This window comes from Aythya ferina (genome assembly GCF_964211825.1).
Source record: "Aythya ferina genome assembly, chromosome: 26".
Lineage (NCBI taxonomy): Eukaryota > Metazoa > Chordata > Aves > Anseriformes > Anatidae > Aythya > Aythya ferina.
Genome location: NC_140324.1, coordinates 5,040,194 through 5,058,639, shown reverse-complemented (window position 1 = coordinate 5,058,639; position 18,446 = coordinate 5,040,194). Strand labels below are relative to the sequence as shown.

The 18,446-nt window shown below is 60.9% G+C and overlaps 1 protein-coding gene and 1 long non-coding RNA gene across 4 annotated transcripts in view; both read left to right on the top strand.

Moving 5' to 3' along the window:
- The window catches only part of LOC311424082, a 32,480-nt gene extending 21,817 nt beyond the window's left edge, over positions 1-10,663 (top strand). For all 3 annotated transcript variants that reach the window (XR_014685988.1, XR_014685989.1, XR_014685990.1), the window contains 2 exons: positions 10,019-10,181; positions 10,387-10,663. This is a non-coding gene — a long non-coding RNA (uncharacterized lncRNA). The remainder of the gene's footprint in view (positions 1-10,018; positions 10,182-10,386) is intronic.
- Positions 10,664-13,648: 2,985 nt separating this feature from the next.
- Positions 13,649-18,155, top strand: TMEM161A (transmembrane protein 161A). Its single transcript, XM_084498932.1, has 12 exons — positions 13,649-13,692; positions 14,501-14,604; positions 14,726-14,806; positions 15,077-15,174; positions 15,338-15,494; positions 15,837-15,988; positions 16,073-16,133; positions 16,300-16,443; positions 16,559-16,672; positions 16,836-17,010; positions 17,096-17,192; positions 17,296-18,155. The coding sequence occupies exons 1-12, from the start codon at positions 13,690-13,692 to the stop codon at positions 17,550-17,552; spliced, it is 1,443 nt and encodes a 480-aa protein (XP_084355058.1). The 5' UTR covers positions 13,649-13,689; the 3' UTR covers positions 17,553-18,155.
- The last annotated feature ends 291 nt before the right edge of the window (positions 18,156-18,446 follow it).

Genomic DNA, 18,446 nt, shown 5'->3' with positions numbered 1-18,446 from the left:
CGCGCCCCCCCAGCCCTGACCTACATAGCGGGCGCAGGATGCGGCCACCTGAGCGGCTGCGGCTGCCACCAGCACCGGCTGCTGCACAGAGGGGCCCTTCCCCAGCCTCAATCCCACCCCCCTCCAGCACTCATTCTGGGTGAAATAAGGGAGAAATTGGGTTTTCTGCTCGCCGCTGGCTCCTGCTTGCTGTGGGTGCCTCTGGGTGCCAAGCCCTGCGCTCTGCCTCGTCCCAGCCCTCTCCTGCTGGCTCTCGCCCAAGGTGCAGGGGACACCGGTGGCATCTCCCTGGCTGCATTTTGCATCCTTCAGGATGGGACCGTGGGAGCCCTGGGGTGTTTGTCCCCACTGCCACCCTCCTGCAGACCCCTCCTGGGAGGGCAGAGGGGAGGAAAGAAAATGGAGAGGGGGGGAAAAGAAGCCGGGAAAGGGAGAGCGGGAGAGAGGAGAGAAATCTTCAGAGCAGCGAGGGAAGAAGGTGGTGATGGAGCTAACTACGGGAACGACAATGCCAAACAATGAGGGGAAAGAGGCAGACTGGCAGAAGGAGCAGAGAATGGAGGGGCTGGTGGCTGGCAGACAAATTTGGGGGAGAGGTGGGAAAAAGAAGGAGCTGGGCAGCTCGGAGATAGAGGAGGAGGGCGGCGTTGGGTGCTGGGTGACCACGGAGCTGGGACATAGGGGTGGCAACGGTGGCTGCGAGGTCCCTGCCACGCTGGGAAGACCCAAAGTTGATGAGCATCCCCATATCCCCGCCGCCAAACCCATTAGCTCGTTAGCTGGGGCTGTGGCTAACGAGCCCGGTGCGACGGGGCAGGCCAGGAGCACCCATAGGCGGCCGGCTGCGAGCTGCAGGGCCATAAATCTCGCACGCACGGCGCGGGTGCCGCCGAAAGCCTTCCAGCAGGATTTATCTCCCCATCCCGCTCTCCCCGCCTTCCCGCAAATGCCACGTGGATTCCCCGCGGCAAGGGAAAACAAGCGAAGATGCTTTCTTTTGTCTCCGCCGCCTGCTTGGCCGCGTCTCTCCGGCTCTAATCCACCTTGGCCTCCTCCCCTCCATTCACAATTTTCTTCCCATCCCCATGGTGGAAGAAAAGGGACAAACCTCTTCTTTCTAATTTTTTTTTTTTTTTTTTTTAATCGGAAGCGATGGCAACTTACATAAAATCAGCGTTTGGGAGGTGGGAAGAGAGGGAAGGGGGCACAGAGGTGCCCGGAGCTTGGCTCTGGCCAGTCCCGCGGCACGGCTGGGTCTCCGTGGGTCTGCCCATGGTTGCACCTCCCCAAGCCCCCGCTCATCGCCCACCTCGCCTCACTATTCCTCATTATCCCTCAGAGCTCCTACGAACCATTTGTGCTATTCTGTGAAAAAAAAAAAAAAAAAAAAAAAGAAAGAAAAAAAAAAAAGAAGTGATGGATGCGCGCGGAAGGGCTCAGCACCAGAGGGAGAGAGGGGAAAAAAGGGGGGAGGTTGGAGAGAGCTTAAAAATTACAGTGGGAATTAGCAGGAGTCTAAGCTGTTGTTTGCAGTGCCCATTAGCATCTGCCTATTTATCTGTCACCAGATCCTCGTGGCATCCATCCATCCATCTGGGTCCTTGTCACTCTGTCTGCCTACCTAATTATCCATTAGCATGGCAAAGCCCCCATGACAGCGGTCTCGGCGAGCCAGACACGAGACCACCTCATCTGCCCCTCGCCATCGCCCCGACACTTTTAGAAGCATCGGGCTGACAAAATTGGGCTGGAACCACCGCCGACCACGCTGCTCGGAGAGGGAGAGGCAGCGCAGGCGTTGCCCGCGGGGCGTTCATTGCGCACGGGTGTGCGCTTGCACACCAACGGGCTGCACGTGCACGACTCGCCACCTCATTTTGCTGCTCGTGGGTGCTCCACCTGGTTCATACGAGACAAAATCAGGGCTGCCACGCCGGCGTGATGGGCGCTGAGCTGCCGCGATGGCACCAGCAGCGGCACGCCACGCCGCGGGCAGCCCCGGTGCCGGCGGCTCTTTGTGCCCGTGCCGCCGCGTGGGGTTTCTTTGTTCGCGGCAGCAGCGGTGGGCAGGTTCCCCCTCCCCGCCTGCCCACGGGCCCCGCTCAGCCCGAGGAGCAAATCAGCGGCGTTTGCATATTCAGAGCAGGTGGGGGCCCATATGCCTAAGATGCACCAGACAAAATTAGCCACCATAATCATAATCAACTGTGCCGTTGTGCTGGGGGAAGGGAGAGGCTGGCAGACAAGCCTGATAATTATGAAGCTCAGCATGTGCGCAGCGGTTTTGCAACAATTATGCCTAGCTCAGCAAGCCGGCAATGATGCTTGTTACAACAACCCTCAATCTCCAGCCCGCCCTCCGGTTGTGCGCTCCCGGGAGGGCTGTGCCGCGCCGGAGGTGCCGTCCCGCTCCTCCCCGTGCTGCTCTTGGGAAGGGGACACGAGGACGGTGTGGGGTGGTGGCCAGACCTTGTTCTGCTGCCCCTTCCCAGTGCCATGTGTGCGTCCAGCTCTTGGCAAGCTGCTTTGTGGCTTGGTGGTGTCCTCCAGAAAGCTGCCCCTGGCTCTCCGTGTGCCCCGTCCGTCTTGGTGCGCCCAGCTGCCCCCCGATTTCCACCTGGAAAAACCCACAGTGTAAGAGGCAGCTCAAGAAATCGCCCTCCCCAGCTGCTCCCTGCCCGCAGAGCACTGTGAGCCCCTCGCTTAACGGAGCTCTGGAGCTCCAGCAGGTTTCTCTTTGCCTCCCCGGACCTTCCCTTTCCACCCTTCTCTGCTCGCCCTGCTCTTTGTGGCTGCGCTGCTCTGCGATGGGAGATGCTGGCGGGAGGTGACACTCCCGATCCATCGCCAGCCCTGGCGCTCGTGGGCTGGTGTCACGCAGCATTTTCCTGAAGGAGCCCTGGGGAAGGGGAACGGCACGAGGCCGCCACGCGCGGTGCTCTCAGATGGGAAATGTTGTGCGGCACAGCGAGGAGCAGCCCCTGTGCCGTGTCCTTGGGAGGCGGCGGTTCCCAGCTCAGCAGCGAGCAGCAGTGGTGGCAGGATGCTCCACGACCCCTTCCAACCCGTGGCCAAGAGATGAGGAGGAAAATAAAATGCTTTCTTCTTTTAAATAGGCTGGGAACTGCAGCTCAGTGTGGCCGGGTTTGGGGGTGATGCTGGGGATGCATCCTGCTCGCGCTTCCCTGGGTGTTGTGGGTTCCCTGATGGGTGAGGCTGGCTTCCTCGCTTAGGGCTCAGTGGTGTCCTGAAATCATATCGAAGTCAGCCACAATTTGGGTTTTGCAACCTAAATTTGGGGTTTATGACCCAGTTTGGGTTTTGCAATTGTTCTGCCAGAGGTGGGAACAGCTTTGGAGCCCCAGGGCTGCTGCTCGGGTTGCGGCGCGTCCTTCCCAGTTGCTCAGGGCATGGATCCCACCACCTTACTCAGGTACAACAAAGCCAAATCGGCTCAAAAGGAGCTCAGCATGCACGGGAATCACGGCCGAGCTTTCCTCAGCGTCCCTCCTCCTCCTCTCATTTCTGCACGGGAGGGCCAGCCCTGCCCGAAGCGCAGCGGTACCGCAGCTCCGGGGTGAGGCAGCCCAAAAGGAGGGGTTTATCCCTGCTGAGAGGCTCCTGGGCATCCCAGGCACCTTTCTGCCTGTAAATTATGGGGTGGATTAAGAGAAGGATGCACCAAAGCAGCAAAGAAATGCCCATCAGAACTGGAAGCTTTGCACCAGGGATTGGATTTGGGGCTGGTTTGCTCCAAACTAGCGGGTTTATCGGAAGATGAGGGTGAAGCTGGCAAAGGACCGTGTTGGTTCATTGAACCCGTGGCTGGCACAGAATTTATCACAGGGCATTTCCCCAAATCCAGCAAAACACGTCCACACCGTAATTATTTCAGGGGTGCTGCATCCTCTCTGGGCTGTTTTTTGTCTCGAGGAGGGGGGAAGGACGAGAGCCTCAGTGCTCCCCCCCCACGCAGCCTCTGCTCCCCGCCGTGCTCCCGCTCCTGTCCGCAGGGGAATAGCAGCAGCAGCATCCCACGGCATTGCCCGGTTTATTTGTCATCCAACCCACTTGTAAAAGGGAATAAATGCAAAGCGGGAGGTAGGAATTGAAGTGGGAAATAGCCCAAACTGCTAAATATATTTTTTCCTCTTGATTTGTGTGACGACAAGGATCCAAGTTCAGCACCCCAAAATGCTGCTGGATGAGCGGGCTCCAACGCAGCTGCTCCATCCTTATGGCTCTGCACATTTATTCGTGAAGGGCACAAATAAATCCACAAAGAATAGGAAATACCCACCGGGAAGAAATTTTCCCGATGTCCTGCTTTGCCCCACCAGGCTCTTCCAGACTTTCCTGAAGCCTCAGGAGCGTGCAGGGGTTTGTCATGAAAACACAAAAGGTGTGGATGCCTCCTCCTCGGCCTTTGGGACAAAGGGAACTTCGCTGATGTAAAGCGAGTTAAAGGCAGCGGCTGGGGGTTCCCGATGCCTGCTGCTGTCAGGGCACTGGGGGCACAGGATTTGGGGTTCCAGTGGAACAATTCAAATTCAGGTACACGTGGGTGTGTTTCAGGCACAGGCTCGCTGGTGTATTTTATCAAGGGTGGAGGATTTAGGGCACCGGGCTGCTTTTACATGTTAAAAACATTCCATACAGAACCCGTTTTTTTGCCTTTTATTTTTTTTTTTCTTCATCATTAGTTAAAAAAAAAAAAAAAAAAAAAAAAAAAAAAAAAACCAGCAAATTTTGTAGCACTGGGGACATGGCCCCGTTTCACACCCATGCCCTGCATCAGCCCAGTTTTCAGTAGAGTTTGAAATTTTGAAATCACTTTGCAGGAACTTGGGTTCGCACCCGATCCGTTCTTACCCCCGGTTACACGCTGACATCATTTATCATTTTTTTTCCCCAAATCCCAGCAAATTGAGGTCATGCCCTGCATTTTTACAGATCCTCTGTCTTTTGCCCCAAATGTGAAGTTTCCCCGGTCGGTGCCTTCCTGAGCAAGCAGCTTTCCATAAATCGCCTGCTTTGGAGCCGGGAGCTGAGCGAGGCTTTGAGGGGACTCGGGTGGGCTGGGGGCAGCCCCAAACCCCCACCCAGGGCTGCAGACACGAGGTGAGATGGGAGACAGGGCACTCTGCCCCTTTGCTTTTATTTTAGTTAGTGTAGGAATTAGGCAGTGAACAGAAATGCAGGAAAACAAATCAGCAACGTATTTTCCCCACCTTTCCCACCTCCCAGAGCTGGCTCAGGAGCAGAGCGGTTTTGCAAGATTTAGGAAAAGCAAGAAAAAAAAAAAAAAAAAAACTACACCTGTTTGCTTTTCAACTTTTTATGTTTAATTTATTTATTTTTTAAGAAAGAAAACTTGGCACGAAATCAAGCTGGCTGCATTCCTCGCACCCATCAGCGGTCCCAGGGGCGCAGGGCAGGCTCCGCACCTCCGCACCCCATGGGGCAACCAGCCAAAGAGCAGCAACTCGCTGGCCTATAAATTCCCAAATAATTTCCTCGATCCTGTGCCCGGCTTTTTTTTTTCTTTTTCTTTTTTTTTTGGATGCAAGCAGCGGAGTGGGGGAGAATGTGACCGCCAGCTCCATAAATATTATATGGGGCGACAGCGCTGCGCGGGGCCGGTGGGCGCAGACAAAGCGTGCATTGAGCCGCCGGCCCAGCTGCTGCGGGCAGTGAGGATGGGGGTCAAGGTCAGAGGTGGCCCCCGCGTGTATTATTCCCCCCCCCCAGCCCGTTTTCTCGTGTCCATAAAATAAAGTTAAGAGGGTGTCGCCGGCCGGAGGATGCCGGCTGTCCCGGTGGCAGCGCGGTGCAAAGCCCACGGGGTGGCCGTGCCTGGATGCATCGTGCAGGAGGGGAAACTGAGGCACCGTGCCAGAGCCCAGCCTTGCTCCATCACCAGGAGGGGCTGGGGACTCTTTTTTTGAGTTTGTCTAAGTGCAATAATTGATGTGCTTGCTTTAAAGGGTGCCCACAGCTCTGTGCCAGAGCAGGATCTGCTCCGGGGTCATGCTGGAGCTGCTGGGGTGCCCGTGGTCCCCCAGAATCACCCAGCACCCCTGCCCCATGCTCAGCCCACCCCATGCTGGGGGTTTCTCCAATCTAGGGGGGGTTTTGGCTGCTGTGGGGTTGCTCCAAGGGTGGCCGAAACCAAGCCGGGGAGTTGAATCCCGCTGCCGCACAAACTTGGATTTTAGAATATTTTGCTCCCTCTTAGGCAATCCCTTAGCAACGCCTGTTTCCATGGCAAAGAGCGGAGAACCTCTGCACCGATGCTGAGCTCTGCCTTACACTCTCACTCTGCTCGTCTTGCTCGAGCACTGCCCCACGGTCCGGGTCCCCAGCACGGGGACGGAGCCGGGACCGACCGCGGTGCCAGTCCCGTGCCGGGGACGCGAGGCCCCGGGGAACAGGAGGTGAGGGTGCACAGAGCCTCCTCCTGCAAACAGGGGGCTGTGCACCCCTCCCTGCCAGCCCGGCACTGGGGAAGGGTCCTGGGGCATCTCCTTAACGAATGAAAGCAAACGAGGCCAGTAAGCAGCTGGACTAGATGATCTCTGAAGGTCCCTTCCAACTGAACTGTTCTCTAATTTGTGTAACTCTAAGAAATGCACCCGGGGCAGCGAAGGCAGGCAGGGCACAGCGCTCACCAGGACGATGCTGTGAGCTCCCTCCTTCCCCAGGAAGGTCCTGGGATTAAACCAAGCCCAGTGGGTCAGGGGAAAGGGTTAGACCAAGGTGTGGAGGCACCTCTGGGTGCTCACACCTTGGAAATCCAAGCGAGTGCCTGCACCGGAGGCAAAGGGACTTTTCCTGAGTGTAAACCCAGCAAGGGTCGGGATTTGGTCAAGGTTGCGATTTAAATTGTGCCTAAAAGCTGGTGGCAGCTCGGTGGTGGCAGTGCTGTGAGGTCAAACTGCAGCAGGGCGAGGGATTCGGGGTGGTGGGCGCTGTGCTGGGAAAGCTGCCCGACCCTCACAGCCACGGGGTGACGTCTCGTGCCCATTCTCAAAGGTGACGACGCACTCCAGAATTGGGATTCCCGCAGAAAACCCGGGAGCAAAGGTTATTTTTTAGGTTAAAAAAAGGTTATTTTTTAATTTTCAAAAATCCCAGCGACATTCTGCACTACTCTCGGCATTTTGCAGGAACGGGTTCAATTCCAAAATACCGATCCTTGATGGGAAAAAAAAAAAAAAACAACACTTGGGAGCAGTGGCAAGCTCCCAGGGCAGGACCCTGCAGGGGGATTTCTCAGCTCCAAGCACCAGGAATTACTCAGGGCCCCCGTTTCCCACCCCAGAGCCCACCATCAGCATTTCCACGGGCAGAAGTCCCCTGGCAGCTCTAGCGCGGGGGTTTTGCTAATATTCAAGGCCGTTTTGAACTCCCCTGAAGTTCTCCATCTGCCAATGACTAACTAACCCCGGGTCACCCGTGCCGATGCCGGGAGGTGCTTTTATGCCTGGGTGCGAGTGCTCGGTGCCAGCGCGCCCCATTCACCACCACATAAACACCTTTATTCTCCACCACGGCTTCACTGTGAATAAATTGCGCTTAAAAAGAAGCAGGAAGAGAAAGCAGCCGCCGTCTCCTTCTCTCTGCTCAAGGACAGGCAGAATTCAATGCGATGCTGGATGGCCGCGTGCGCTCCCGCTCTCCCTCTTCCAATTCATAATCAAAAATCTTCGCCGTCCTGCGAAATTTCCCTTTGCATCTCGTAGCAAAAGAGCCTCAGGCGGCTCAAAAGCAGCCTCGTCCTTCACGCGGGTGTTTGGTGGGCACCTCCGGTCGTGTGTTTGCTAATTCAGTGCCGGCAGCATTGAACTGGGGGCCATTCCTAAACCCTTTTGCCTTTCTTCTGCCAAAAGCCACCGTGCAAAATGCGTCCCCCTGCCCATCCCCAGCGAAGGGAAGCCCTCCTCTTGGAGCAGGGATCGTGCTCCAGTGCAGGAGCTGGCCCGCGCCGTGGCCCTGTCACCATCTCTCCGGGAGGAGGACGAAAAATCTTCCTCCTGGGCTTTTATTTTGCTGCAATGGTAACTAATTCTTGCAGTAGTTTGTGCCCTGAAGGAGTCTTAAAAACTCCCAAATCTGACAGCTAAAAATAGCTGCCGCTCTGCTCGTTTCCAAGCGTTCTGCAGCCCTGATTTATTTACACCAGTTGTTTGAACCCCTCGCGCGCTTTGAATCCCAAATCCTTCGGCTTTCCTTTGGCAGCTCTCATACCCATTTGGCCGGGGTGGATTTTTGGTTCCCCCCCAAAAAAGCCCCCACCGGGCGGCCATCCCCTGTACCAGGAGGGTTTTGGAGCTGCCAGGGACAGGCTGTGTCACCCAGAGAGAGGGGTCCCAGCACCCTTGGGTGCAGAGCTGGAGGGCAATAAGGGTGGCTGGGGTTGCAGGGAGCAGGTTTTGCCCCCCGGACCCCCGCCCCTGCAGCTCCCCCAAAGCAGCCCCAGCTTTTCTCATGCACGCACGCAGCAACGGGCTCCGCTCGCCTCCGCCGCGCTGCTGGGAAGGAGCAAAATTAATCCCTATGGAAATTTATTTAAATGAATTCCCCGCTCGGACACTCAAGCTGTTCCCAGCCCGGCTTTTCCCAGGGCAGAGCAGCCGGGGAGGAGGGACCAGGATGGGATCCCCAGCCCCCCAAGCACCCCAATTCCCACATTGCAGCCGCCTTTCCCCAAAGCCACCGCGGCTACATCTCACGGGGTTGTTGTCCCCGCAGCGTTGAGCCTGGTTTGGGACAGCAAATTGCCCACTCGTGTCTTATCTCTGGGTGGGATCCAGCAGCTCTCCGCGAGGTCCCCCCTTGAGCAGCTGGGGCGATCACAGCAGGTTGTGTTTTCATCCCATCAGGGAGCGGAGAGGCCCCAAAGTTCCCCAAAATCTTTGTTAGGGAGAAGAGAAATGAGCAGAGTGCTTCAATAAATAAATAGTGGTTTTCCTGCCCAAACCACACCTGAGTTTACCAAATAATTCACGCTGCGCAGGGCAGTGGGATCGAGTCCCTCTGGTTTCCAGTGCCTTTAGGATCTGCTGAGAGCCCCATCCCAGCCCCCTTTTCCTGCACAAAAGCTCAGCCGGAGCAGTCTCATACGATAAAGGGCTCTTGGATAATACAAGTGAGCAGAGGGGGGAGGCACACGGGGACCCCCTTGGTGACACGAAGGCAGAGCAAGCTCTGCTTCGAACCCCAAGCTCCCAAACGGCCCCGATCCCATAAGGGAGAAGGAGCAACGGGGCCGCCCCCGGTCCGGGGGATCCGCGGCATCTGCAGCCCCCGGACAAGGCTCCTTTGAGATCGGGCACAGACGTGGCATTGTCAGCCAAGAGAGCCGGAAAAAAAGGGCTGGAGGTGGGATCGTGGTGGGAAGCGATGGGTTTGCAGAACGCCTGGGTTTGTAGGGGCTCCTCCGGCACCAAGCAGCCTCCCTGCACCCCGGCGGCTTCTCTGCGTCCCCGAGGGAGACCCCAGCAGGGATTTGGTAAAACCCAAGCGTAAAAGCACCGAGGAGGAGCTTTCCCCCCGTGCAATGTTCCTGCTGGAGCAGGGGGCGAGCTGAGCAATGCGCACACCCACGTGCACCCATGTGCACCACGAAGGGCACCGGTGTGCGCGGTGCCAACGGGAACGGGGAACGGAGCACCAAGTCCCCACCCCATGCAGGCTCTGGAGGGTCAATAGGGAAGGAGGTGGACCCCAACCCCAAAATCTTGTTGGAGGTAGGGATCAGGGCCGGGTGAGGCAGCGGGAGCAGGCACTTTGTGGGGATTTATGCCATGCAGCACTTGTCAGCACAGGTTTAGCACCCCATAAAGCAATGCCGACGGCTGAACGTGAAGGGAGAACACAAAGACGCCTCGGCCGGGCAATTAACGAGCGAATTTGGGCTCGGGCCCTACAAAGGAGGAGGCTTCATGAGGGAAACGGGGTGGGGAAGGAATGGGGGATGAACTGGGATGCTAACGCTCTGCATGTTCACCCGCAGGAAGGGGGCTCTGCCAGCTGCACCCCATGGGCAGGGCGCCGGGACCCCCACCTGCGATTCATGGGGACGAGGACACGGGTGACGAGGTGCCACCGCGCTCCCCGGGGGCAACGTGAGGGTCAGGACCTCTCTGCCATCAACCCGTCGTGAAGCACAGCTCTCGGTGAGGAATTTTGGGGCAGGGACCCAGCTTTCTGCAAAGCTCTCAGCTTAAAATTTGCCAAAAAAAAAAAAAAAAGCCAGGAATGGTTCAGGCAGCGAGTCAGCGGGGTGGTGGCACGGTCACCTCCTGGCCACCCCTTGTCCTTGCTGTGGTGGGACCTTGGCAGTGCCCATCCCGGGCTCACACCAGTTTCTCCCATTAACAGGTGACGTGAGTGGACACCGTGAGATGCGGATGGCCGAGAAAGGTTGGAGAAGAGCCGAGGTTTGGTCTGCAAAATGGTCAGGGGCCGTGCAGACACCCTTCCCGTCCCATCCCCAGGGTAAGGGCTTGCTCTGTCCCCGTGGATGAAGCCAGGCATGCCCAGGAGGGTCCCAGGCCATGGAGCCACTGAGCCCGAGGCTTCGGGGGATGAGGTCTGCAGCTGAAAAGGAAAAAAACAGAACCCCAAACCCAAGTGTATTAAAGGTGTTCCAAACCTACAGCAGTGTCACAACCTGGTCTCCCTCATGTTGCTTATGTCTGAGCAGAGTTTTTCTGGCAGAACATCCCAAATCCCACCCCTGGTGGGGTCCTGGTCCTGAAGGGGGGGGGTGTCCCAGCTTTTTGGGGCTGGCAGGAGGCAGGAGCAGCCCCGATGTCCCTGCACGAGCCCCTCTTTGTGCCCAGCCACCCCCGACGGGAGCGGCCACCGCGCTGCAGGGCACGGCACGGCGCTGGGCATAGCTGGGACCAGCACCTCTCTCCTCTCCTGTGCTCGCTCCTCTTCTCCTATTCCACAACCCAAATCTGGGAACGGGTTCTGGCTCCCCTTCACCAAAGCCTGGCCACAACAAATTTGGCACCATCGGGGTCCTTTGGGGGGGGGCAGCTCGTGCAAACAGGGAGCACCAAGCGCTCAGACCGCCGGCACCCACTGCACTGACTGGTGGGAAAAGCCCCAGCTCGTGCCGAGGGTCCCAAAACCCTCTCCATCTCCACAGCTCCCTTTTGCCTGTCTCTAAATCCCATTTCAAGCTCCTGCCTTCACCCCAGAGCCTGCAAACCCAACCCCTGCAGCTCCAGAACCAGCAGCACACGCTCAGCTCAGGTTCGTGTCTCCAGTTCCTCACTCAGTGTTGGGACGCCCAAACTCCAGACCCACTCCTGGGTCCACCGGGGGCCGTGGGGTCTCCGTGCCCCCCAGGGGATCCCCTGACACCCTTTAAACTTTCTGTCAACCACTGAAATTCAGCACGGGTCCAGGCGGACGCAGTGGAAGGACGCCCTCGCCGAAATGCTGCCCGCCTCCGCAGCCCCAGCACGCGCTCACGCGCCGCCGCCAGCGTCCCAGACGCCCAAATATTGAGCTCGACGTGAAATTACCCCGGGAGGGGCCAGGGTTGGAGATGGGGGGGAGAGAGAGCCGGAGCACGTCCGAGGGAGCGTGGCAGTTTGTTATGCTAACCGAGGGGGGCTCCGCTCGGGGGGACGTGTCGGAGAGGTCTGAAGAGCAAGGAGTTCACAGGCCCTCTCCCTTTGTCATGCTAAAAGTGCAACACAGAAAATATATACAGGCAGCTGCTCAATGGAGCGTGAAATACAAGTGATTTCTCCGGGAGCCCTGGGTAATGCAATGCAGCCCGGACAATGCCCGCCGCAGCCCCGCCGCCTTTGTGCGAAATGGAAAAACTTCGGCAGGGGGAACGGGACGGCCGCCGGCGGCCCCTCCAGCTGCCCCGGCGTGGAAAGTCCCCAAGAGGGTCCCCAGCACCCACGGGGTCCCCAGAACCCGTGGGGGTCTCCAGAATCCATGGGGTCCCCCTTGGCCATGGGACACAGGGGAACGTGGATGCCCCAATGCCATCGGGGTGGGCGCAGCGGCCGCCGAGCCCCATCCCTTCCTGCAAGGAAACGTCCCCCCAGGACCCACGGGGACATTGCTGGGCCTGGCACCCCCTTCACTGCGCACGGGGCTGGGGACACCGAAAATTTGGTGGCTGCCCAGCGGCACCGAGCACCGCCCGTCGAGGCAGCTCCTATTGCTGATGCTAATTCGGGCATCCCGGCAGGAGGAGGGAGCGGTGTAAAATCAGTCCTCAAAGGGGCTTTTGTGTCCCGGAGCAGGGCGGCGGGGCTGGGGTGCTCCGAGCATCCATCTTTTGCCTTTCCCTCTTTTTTTTTGTGTCTGCCTGGAGCTGAAAGGCGACGCTGTGGGGGCTGCCAGGCTCTCGGGGCCCCCGCATTCGTTCCAGGGAGGCGCTGACACCGGGGTTTGTGCAGCCCCTATGGCCACTACGAGGGTTTGGGGACCTTGGAGGGGTCGGGACCCCAATGGTGCCCAGCCAGGGAAGGTGTTGAGGGGCTCTGCTCACGGCTGGGGGCACCCAGCAGCCGGGACGGGGGTGCTGGGGGCTTTTTGGCACCGTAGCCCACGAGTTCTGCCCGTCGGTGGAAGGGATGCTCGGCTCCAGGCGAGGGGACGCAATGGGGGCTGAGTGCTCAGGATGTCCTGGGGGGGTTTTTTGGGGGGGATGCCGCTGTCCCCTCCCCGGTACCCCAACCCACGAGGGATGCTCGGGGCACGGGCAGAGGCGACATCTAGCGGGAAGCGCATCCCAGGCCCCGGGAGCTCCGATATCCATGGCAACCCCTCGGGGCCCACAGCACCCTGCCAGGACCAGGGGGCACCCACCAGCACCCCGGGACCCCCCCCCAAATAATGGGGGCGAGCGGGTGCTGCTGGCAAGGCAGGGCTTGAAACGCTCCCCAGGGCGGATGAAACACACGCAGACCCCGCTGTGACACGGGTGCTGGAAGGATTTGGGGTCCCAAATCTTTCCTGTGGTCCCGGGAGCTCTGCACGGGGCAGTTCGCAGTGCAGAGACCCCTTCTCTGGAGGGGGTGCCCCCACCCCAAGGTGCCACTGCCCACCTCCGTCCCCCCCCCTGTGCCCACCTCTGTCATTTATGGGACATAAATGAGCTCGAGGCACTGATTTATCTCGCGAGGAAGATTTGGGCAGGATGCAGGGGAGATGCTCACGGTGCGAGGGCGAGGTCCCAACCCCAGGGTCCGAGGGGGGGCACGGGGCTGGAGCTGCCCCCCCCCAAAAAAAAAAACCTGCGCACCCAAATCTCAGCACCCAGGGGCCAAGTGCTGGGACGGGCACCGCACAGCCCCGGGTGCAAACACGCAGCGCTGCGGATGTCGAGGCGTGCAGGGGAGCGCGGATACCCCCGGGAACCCCCCCAAATGCTGCCCCCAGCCCCCGTCCCACACACGGGGCTGGGGACCCCACACGGCGCCGGCGGCGGCGCCGGGATTCGAACCCGCGGCCCCGCGGCTCCCAGGAGGCAGCGCCCGCGGAACCCGGCGCCGCCGCAAGCTCCCGCCCCCTCCCTGTTCTGCCTTCTCATTGGATAACGAGCTGCCGATCACGAGCAGCGCAGCAGCGGATTGGTCAGCGGGGAGAAGCGGCGGGGGAGGGGGGGGGGCTTCCTGCGGCCGCCTTTGCGCTGACCCCGGCATGGTGAGAGCGGGCGGGGGGCGGCGGGGGGGGGGACGGGGGTGTCCCGGGGGTGCACGGCCGGGGGTGGGGGGGCACCTCTGGGCTGTCCCGGGGGGTGCATGCTCGGGGGGTGCATGCACGGGGGGGGCACCCCTGGGGTGTCCCGAGGGGGGTGCATGCACGGGGGGGGCATGGCAGTGCTATACCGGGGGGGTGCATGCTCGGGGGGGGGCTTATATGGGGTGTTCCTGGGGGGTCAGTGCTTGGGGGGGGCATGCCTGGGCTGTCCCGGGGGGGTGCATGCTTGGGGGGGGCTTATATGGGCTGTTCCTGGGGGGTGCATGCTCCGGGAGGGCACCCCTAGGCTGTCCCCGGGGGGTGCATGCATGGGGGGGGGTGCATGACAGTGCTATCCCGGGGGGGGCGGTGCTCAGGGGTGCATGCACAGAGGGGCATCATTGGGGTGTCCCGGGGGGGTACAGACCCGGGGGTTGCATGCTCAGGCTGTCATGGGGGGGGGTTAATGTCCCGGGGGGGTTAAAGCCCAGGCTGTCTCGGGGGGGTTAAAGCCCAGGGATATGTGTCCAGGCTGTCCCGGGGGGGGTTAAAACTCGAGGGTGCACGCCCAGCTTGTCCTGGGGGGGGGGTTTGTCAAAGCCCAGGGGTGCATCCCCAGGCTGTCCCTGGGGGGGGGGGGCGATTAATGCCCAGGGGTGCATGTCCCAAGGCAGGGAGCTGGAGGGGGGGCTCCCCCAGCCCAGGGATGCTCCTTGGGGGGGGGGGATGATGGGGGTGTCAGGGTCAGCCCCTAATCGCCCCCCCGGTGCAGGCGGTGATGGGGGTGCAGGTGGTGGTGAGCCTGCTGGCAGCCAGCGTCATGCAGAAGCTGGCCCCGCACTGCTCCTTCGCCCGCTGGCTGCTCTGCAACGGCAGGTATGGCCCCCGACACCCCCCCACCCCGACACCCCCAGCCCTGTGGGGTTTCGGGGACACCCGACCCTCCCCGGGCCCCCAGGTTTTGGGGACACCCAGCTTATGCCTGCGTTTTCTCCAGCCTGCACCGCTACAAGCACCCGTCGGAAGAGGAGCTCCGCGCCCTGGCGGGCAAGCAGCGCCCCAAAACCAAGCGGGACAGGTGGGGGGGCACTTCCCAGGATCAATATTTTGGGTTGGTTTTAAGGGAAGCGATCCCGGACCTGGTGGGAGCTGCAAAAGTGACAGCAGCCTCGGCCGCAGGCGGGCTGGGGGCTGTCCATGATGATGATGATGATGATGATGATGATGATGATGATGATGAGCCCCCAGCTGGGGACGTGCAGCCCCACGAGGGTCTTCGGGCACCGTGGGACCCAAGGGATGAGCCAGCTCTTTGCCCGCCTGCCCTAAGCCCACGTTTCCCCTACAGGAGGGTGAACGGCGTGCTGGACGACAAGCCCCTCTCCGTGCCCCGTGACATCGACCTCCGCCTGGACACCAGCCCCATCACGGCCGTGGATGCTCTCGGTAACCCCCCCCCGGGGGTGGCAGCTCCAGGAGCACCCACAGAGCCCCCATCCCATGCACCCACCCCACTGCCCTCCATCCAGGACCCCTGGCCATGCCTGGGTGCCCATGGGACCCCCGCGGCGCGGTGACGTGTCCCCCTGTCCCGTCCCCCCCCCCCCAGTGCTGCGCTATTTCCTGGAGTACCAATGGTTTGTGGACTTCGCCGTCTACTCCACCGCCGTGTACGTCTTCACCGAGGGCTACTTCTGCCTGGCGGACCCCCAGAAGGAGACCAACATCGGGGTGCTGTGGTGCCTGCTGACGGTCGTCTTCTCCGTGTATCCTTCTGCCGGGGCTGCCCAGCGCTGGGGCGAGACCCCCGCCACCCCCCGGGTCCGTGCTGCCGCTGGGCGGGGGGAGAAGACCCCAAGCTCCTCGATCTTGTTCTCATTTTGAAGCTGGTTGAAGCGGAAGGATTTTGGGGCTTGGAAATTTAGGTCCAAATTCGTGGACTTGGAAACCACCGGCTGTGCCCAAGACCGTTCTGGGCCGAGGTGGTGGCGGCCTAATGGCGTAGATGCTAATGAGCAGGGGCTGATTATGATTATTAGGGGCTCCACTGGCTCTGGGGGGGGGTCCCATAGCCCCTGCTTTCCTTGACGACCCCCCCACGCCCGCAGTAAGGTTTTCTTCATGGTGATGCGCCATTATTTCCGCTCGGAGGAGGGGGGCGAGCGCTCCGTCTGCCTCACCTTCGCCTTCTTCTTCCTCCTCCTCGCCATGGTGGCCCTGGTGATCCGCGAGGACTACCTGGAGTTCGGCCTCGAGCCGGGTGGGTACGAGGGGACGGGACGGGATGGGGCGATGCGGGTAGGTGGCCCCGAGCACCCCACTCACGGCCGCTCGCTCCCCGCAGGGCTGGCCGGTGTCAGCAGCAACCTGGAGAGCGTCCTGAAGCAGCGGGGCTGGGAGTGGACGTGAGTTGGCATCAGGATGGGAAACAGGGTTTGGGAAACGAGGTTTGGGAAATGGGGCTTCCCCTCTCTGCAACCCACAGGAGAGGAAGGGCCAGAGGGTCCCCTGGGGCTCCATGGGGATGGAGCCAACCTCTGTCCCCCTCCTGTCCCCTTGTTCTTTGCGCAGGGTGCCCCTCGCCAAGCTGGCCTTCAAGCTGGGGCTGGTGGCCCTGTGCTCCTTCCTGGGTGCCTGCCTGACCTTCCCGGGGCTGCGCCTGGCCCAGACCCACCTCGACGCTCTGCGGATGGCGGCCGACAAGCCCCTGACCCAGTTGGGTGAAACCTGGGGCCGGGAGGGGACAGGGTGGGGGCCCGGACCCCCTGGCTCTGTGGTGAGGGGTCGGGTAAGGACGTCTCTGATGGGGTCTCTGCTGGTTCTGCCGCAGGGTCCTGCTCCACACGAGTTTCCTGGCGCCCGTCATCGTGGTGGTGATGTGGATCAAGCCCATCTCCAGGGATTTCCTGCTCCACGCGCCCATGGGCAAGCAGACGGTGCAGCTGTAAGCGGGACGCGGCGTCACCCCGTGCCCTAGGACCTCCCTCTGAGGGGAAACTGAGGCACGGGGCGCTCCAGCTCCCCTCCTCCTTGGCTTGTGTGTGGGTGGGTGGGGGGGATTCTGGACCGCAGGACCCTTTTCCTGCAGCCCCCTCCTCTCGTTGCAGCATGTCGGACTCTGCCTACAACACCGCGCGCCTCTGGACCATCGTTGGCCTCTGCCTGCTGCGCCTGGCCGTCACCCGCCACCACCTCCAGGCCTACCTGGGCCTGGCCGAGCGCTGGGTGGAGCAGATGAGGAGGGAAGCGGGGCGCATCGCTGCCGTGGAGATCCAGCGCAAGGTGCAGGCACTACAGGGGGAGCCCAGGGGTTGGGGGGCATGGCTGGGAGCCCCCCCACTGATCCCCGCTGCCCCTTTGCGTACAGATCACGCGGATTTACTGCTACGTCTCGGTGGTCAGCCTGCAGTACCTGGGGCCCGTCATCCTCACCCTGCACTGCGCCCTGCTCCTCAAAACGCTGGGTAAGGAACCGCCGGCACCCGAGGCAGCCCCCCCTGAGGTGCTGGAGGTTGGCTTCAGGTAGGGCCGACGATCCTCAGGCTCCTTGTCCCCTCTGTCACACAGGGCACCACTCGTGGGGGCTGTACCCGGAGCCCTCTCCCGTCCCTCCGGCAGTGAGCGCAGCGCCGCCGCGTCCCGGCAGCGAGGACGGGGAGGACGTGCGTGCCGCGGTGGAGCAGATCACGGGCATCTTGGGCGGCATCTTCACCCCTCTCTTCTTCCGCGGACTCCTCGCCTTCGTCACCTGGTGGGTGGCCGTCTGCCAAGTCGTCACCAGCCTCTTCGGCCTTTACTTCCACCAGTATCTGGCAGCGTCCTGACTGGGGGAGCTGGGACCTGCCTGGGGGCACAGTCAGTGCCCGGCTGCTGGCCCCGCACGCGTCCCGTGCCCGCGGGGCGTTTGCCTTTTGCCACCTTGCTGCTGCCTCGGCTGGTTTCCCTGCTTACACGTGCCCTCGAGGACGTGCACCCGGGACACTTCTGCAGCCAGCCCTTGGCATGAGGGGTTTTGTGCAGCGGTGCCAGCGTGGGCATCGCCCTTCTCCCCTTCCTGCTGCCCTTCACCACCGTGCCTGTCTCTGTCCCCGTGTGGGATGCTGCCTGCACGGGGAGGGAGGTCCCCCCCAGCGGGGTTTGCTGCTGCCAGCTCCGAGCCATCGCTGCTGGGAAGAGGCTCAGCTGCTAGCAGGATCGGCCTTGCATGGCAGAGACCTTGGGGCAACGTCCTCCCTTCCCAGCGCAGACTTTGGGGTTTTGCTCTGCGTAGTTTGCCTCTCCTGGCTGAGGGCGAGTGTATTTTTGTAGGGTCTCTGCTCTGGCCAGCCACGTCAGAGCTGTCGGGCTCATCCCTCTGCTTTGTGTGAAATCCGCAGACCCAGCAGCCTCAGCTGGGGGCTGCTGTAGAAATAAATAAGTAACCCAGAGGCTGGTTGGTACTCCAAAAGCTGCTTTGCTTGCACTTTGCTGCCCCGAAGCCCCTCCTGGGGGTGTTTTGCAGCGAGAGGACGAGGCTGAACACTTGAACAAACACTCGAGACCTTGTGTTCACCCCATGGCAGCCGGACTCTGTTCCCAGCCACTCCTCTCCATCTGCATTGGGATCAAAACCAGGCTAATAACGTGCTGATCCCAGCAGCATTTGAGGGGACGCAGCCCCTTGTGCAGCTCCTGGAGGCTCCCAGGGCAGCGAGGCAGCCCAGCTCTTCCCCACCGCA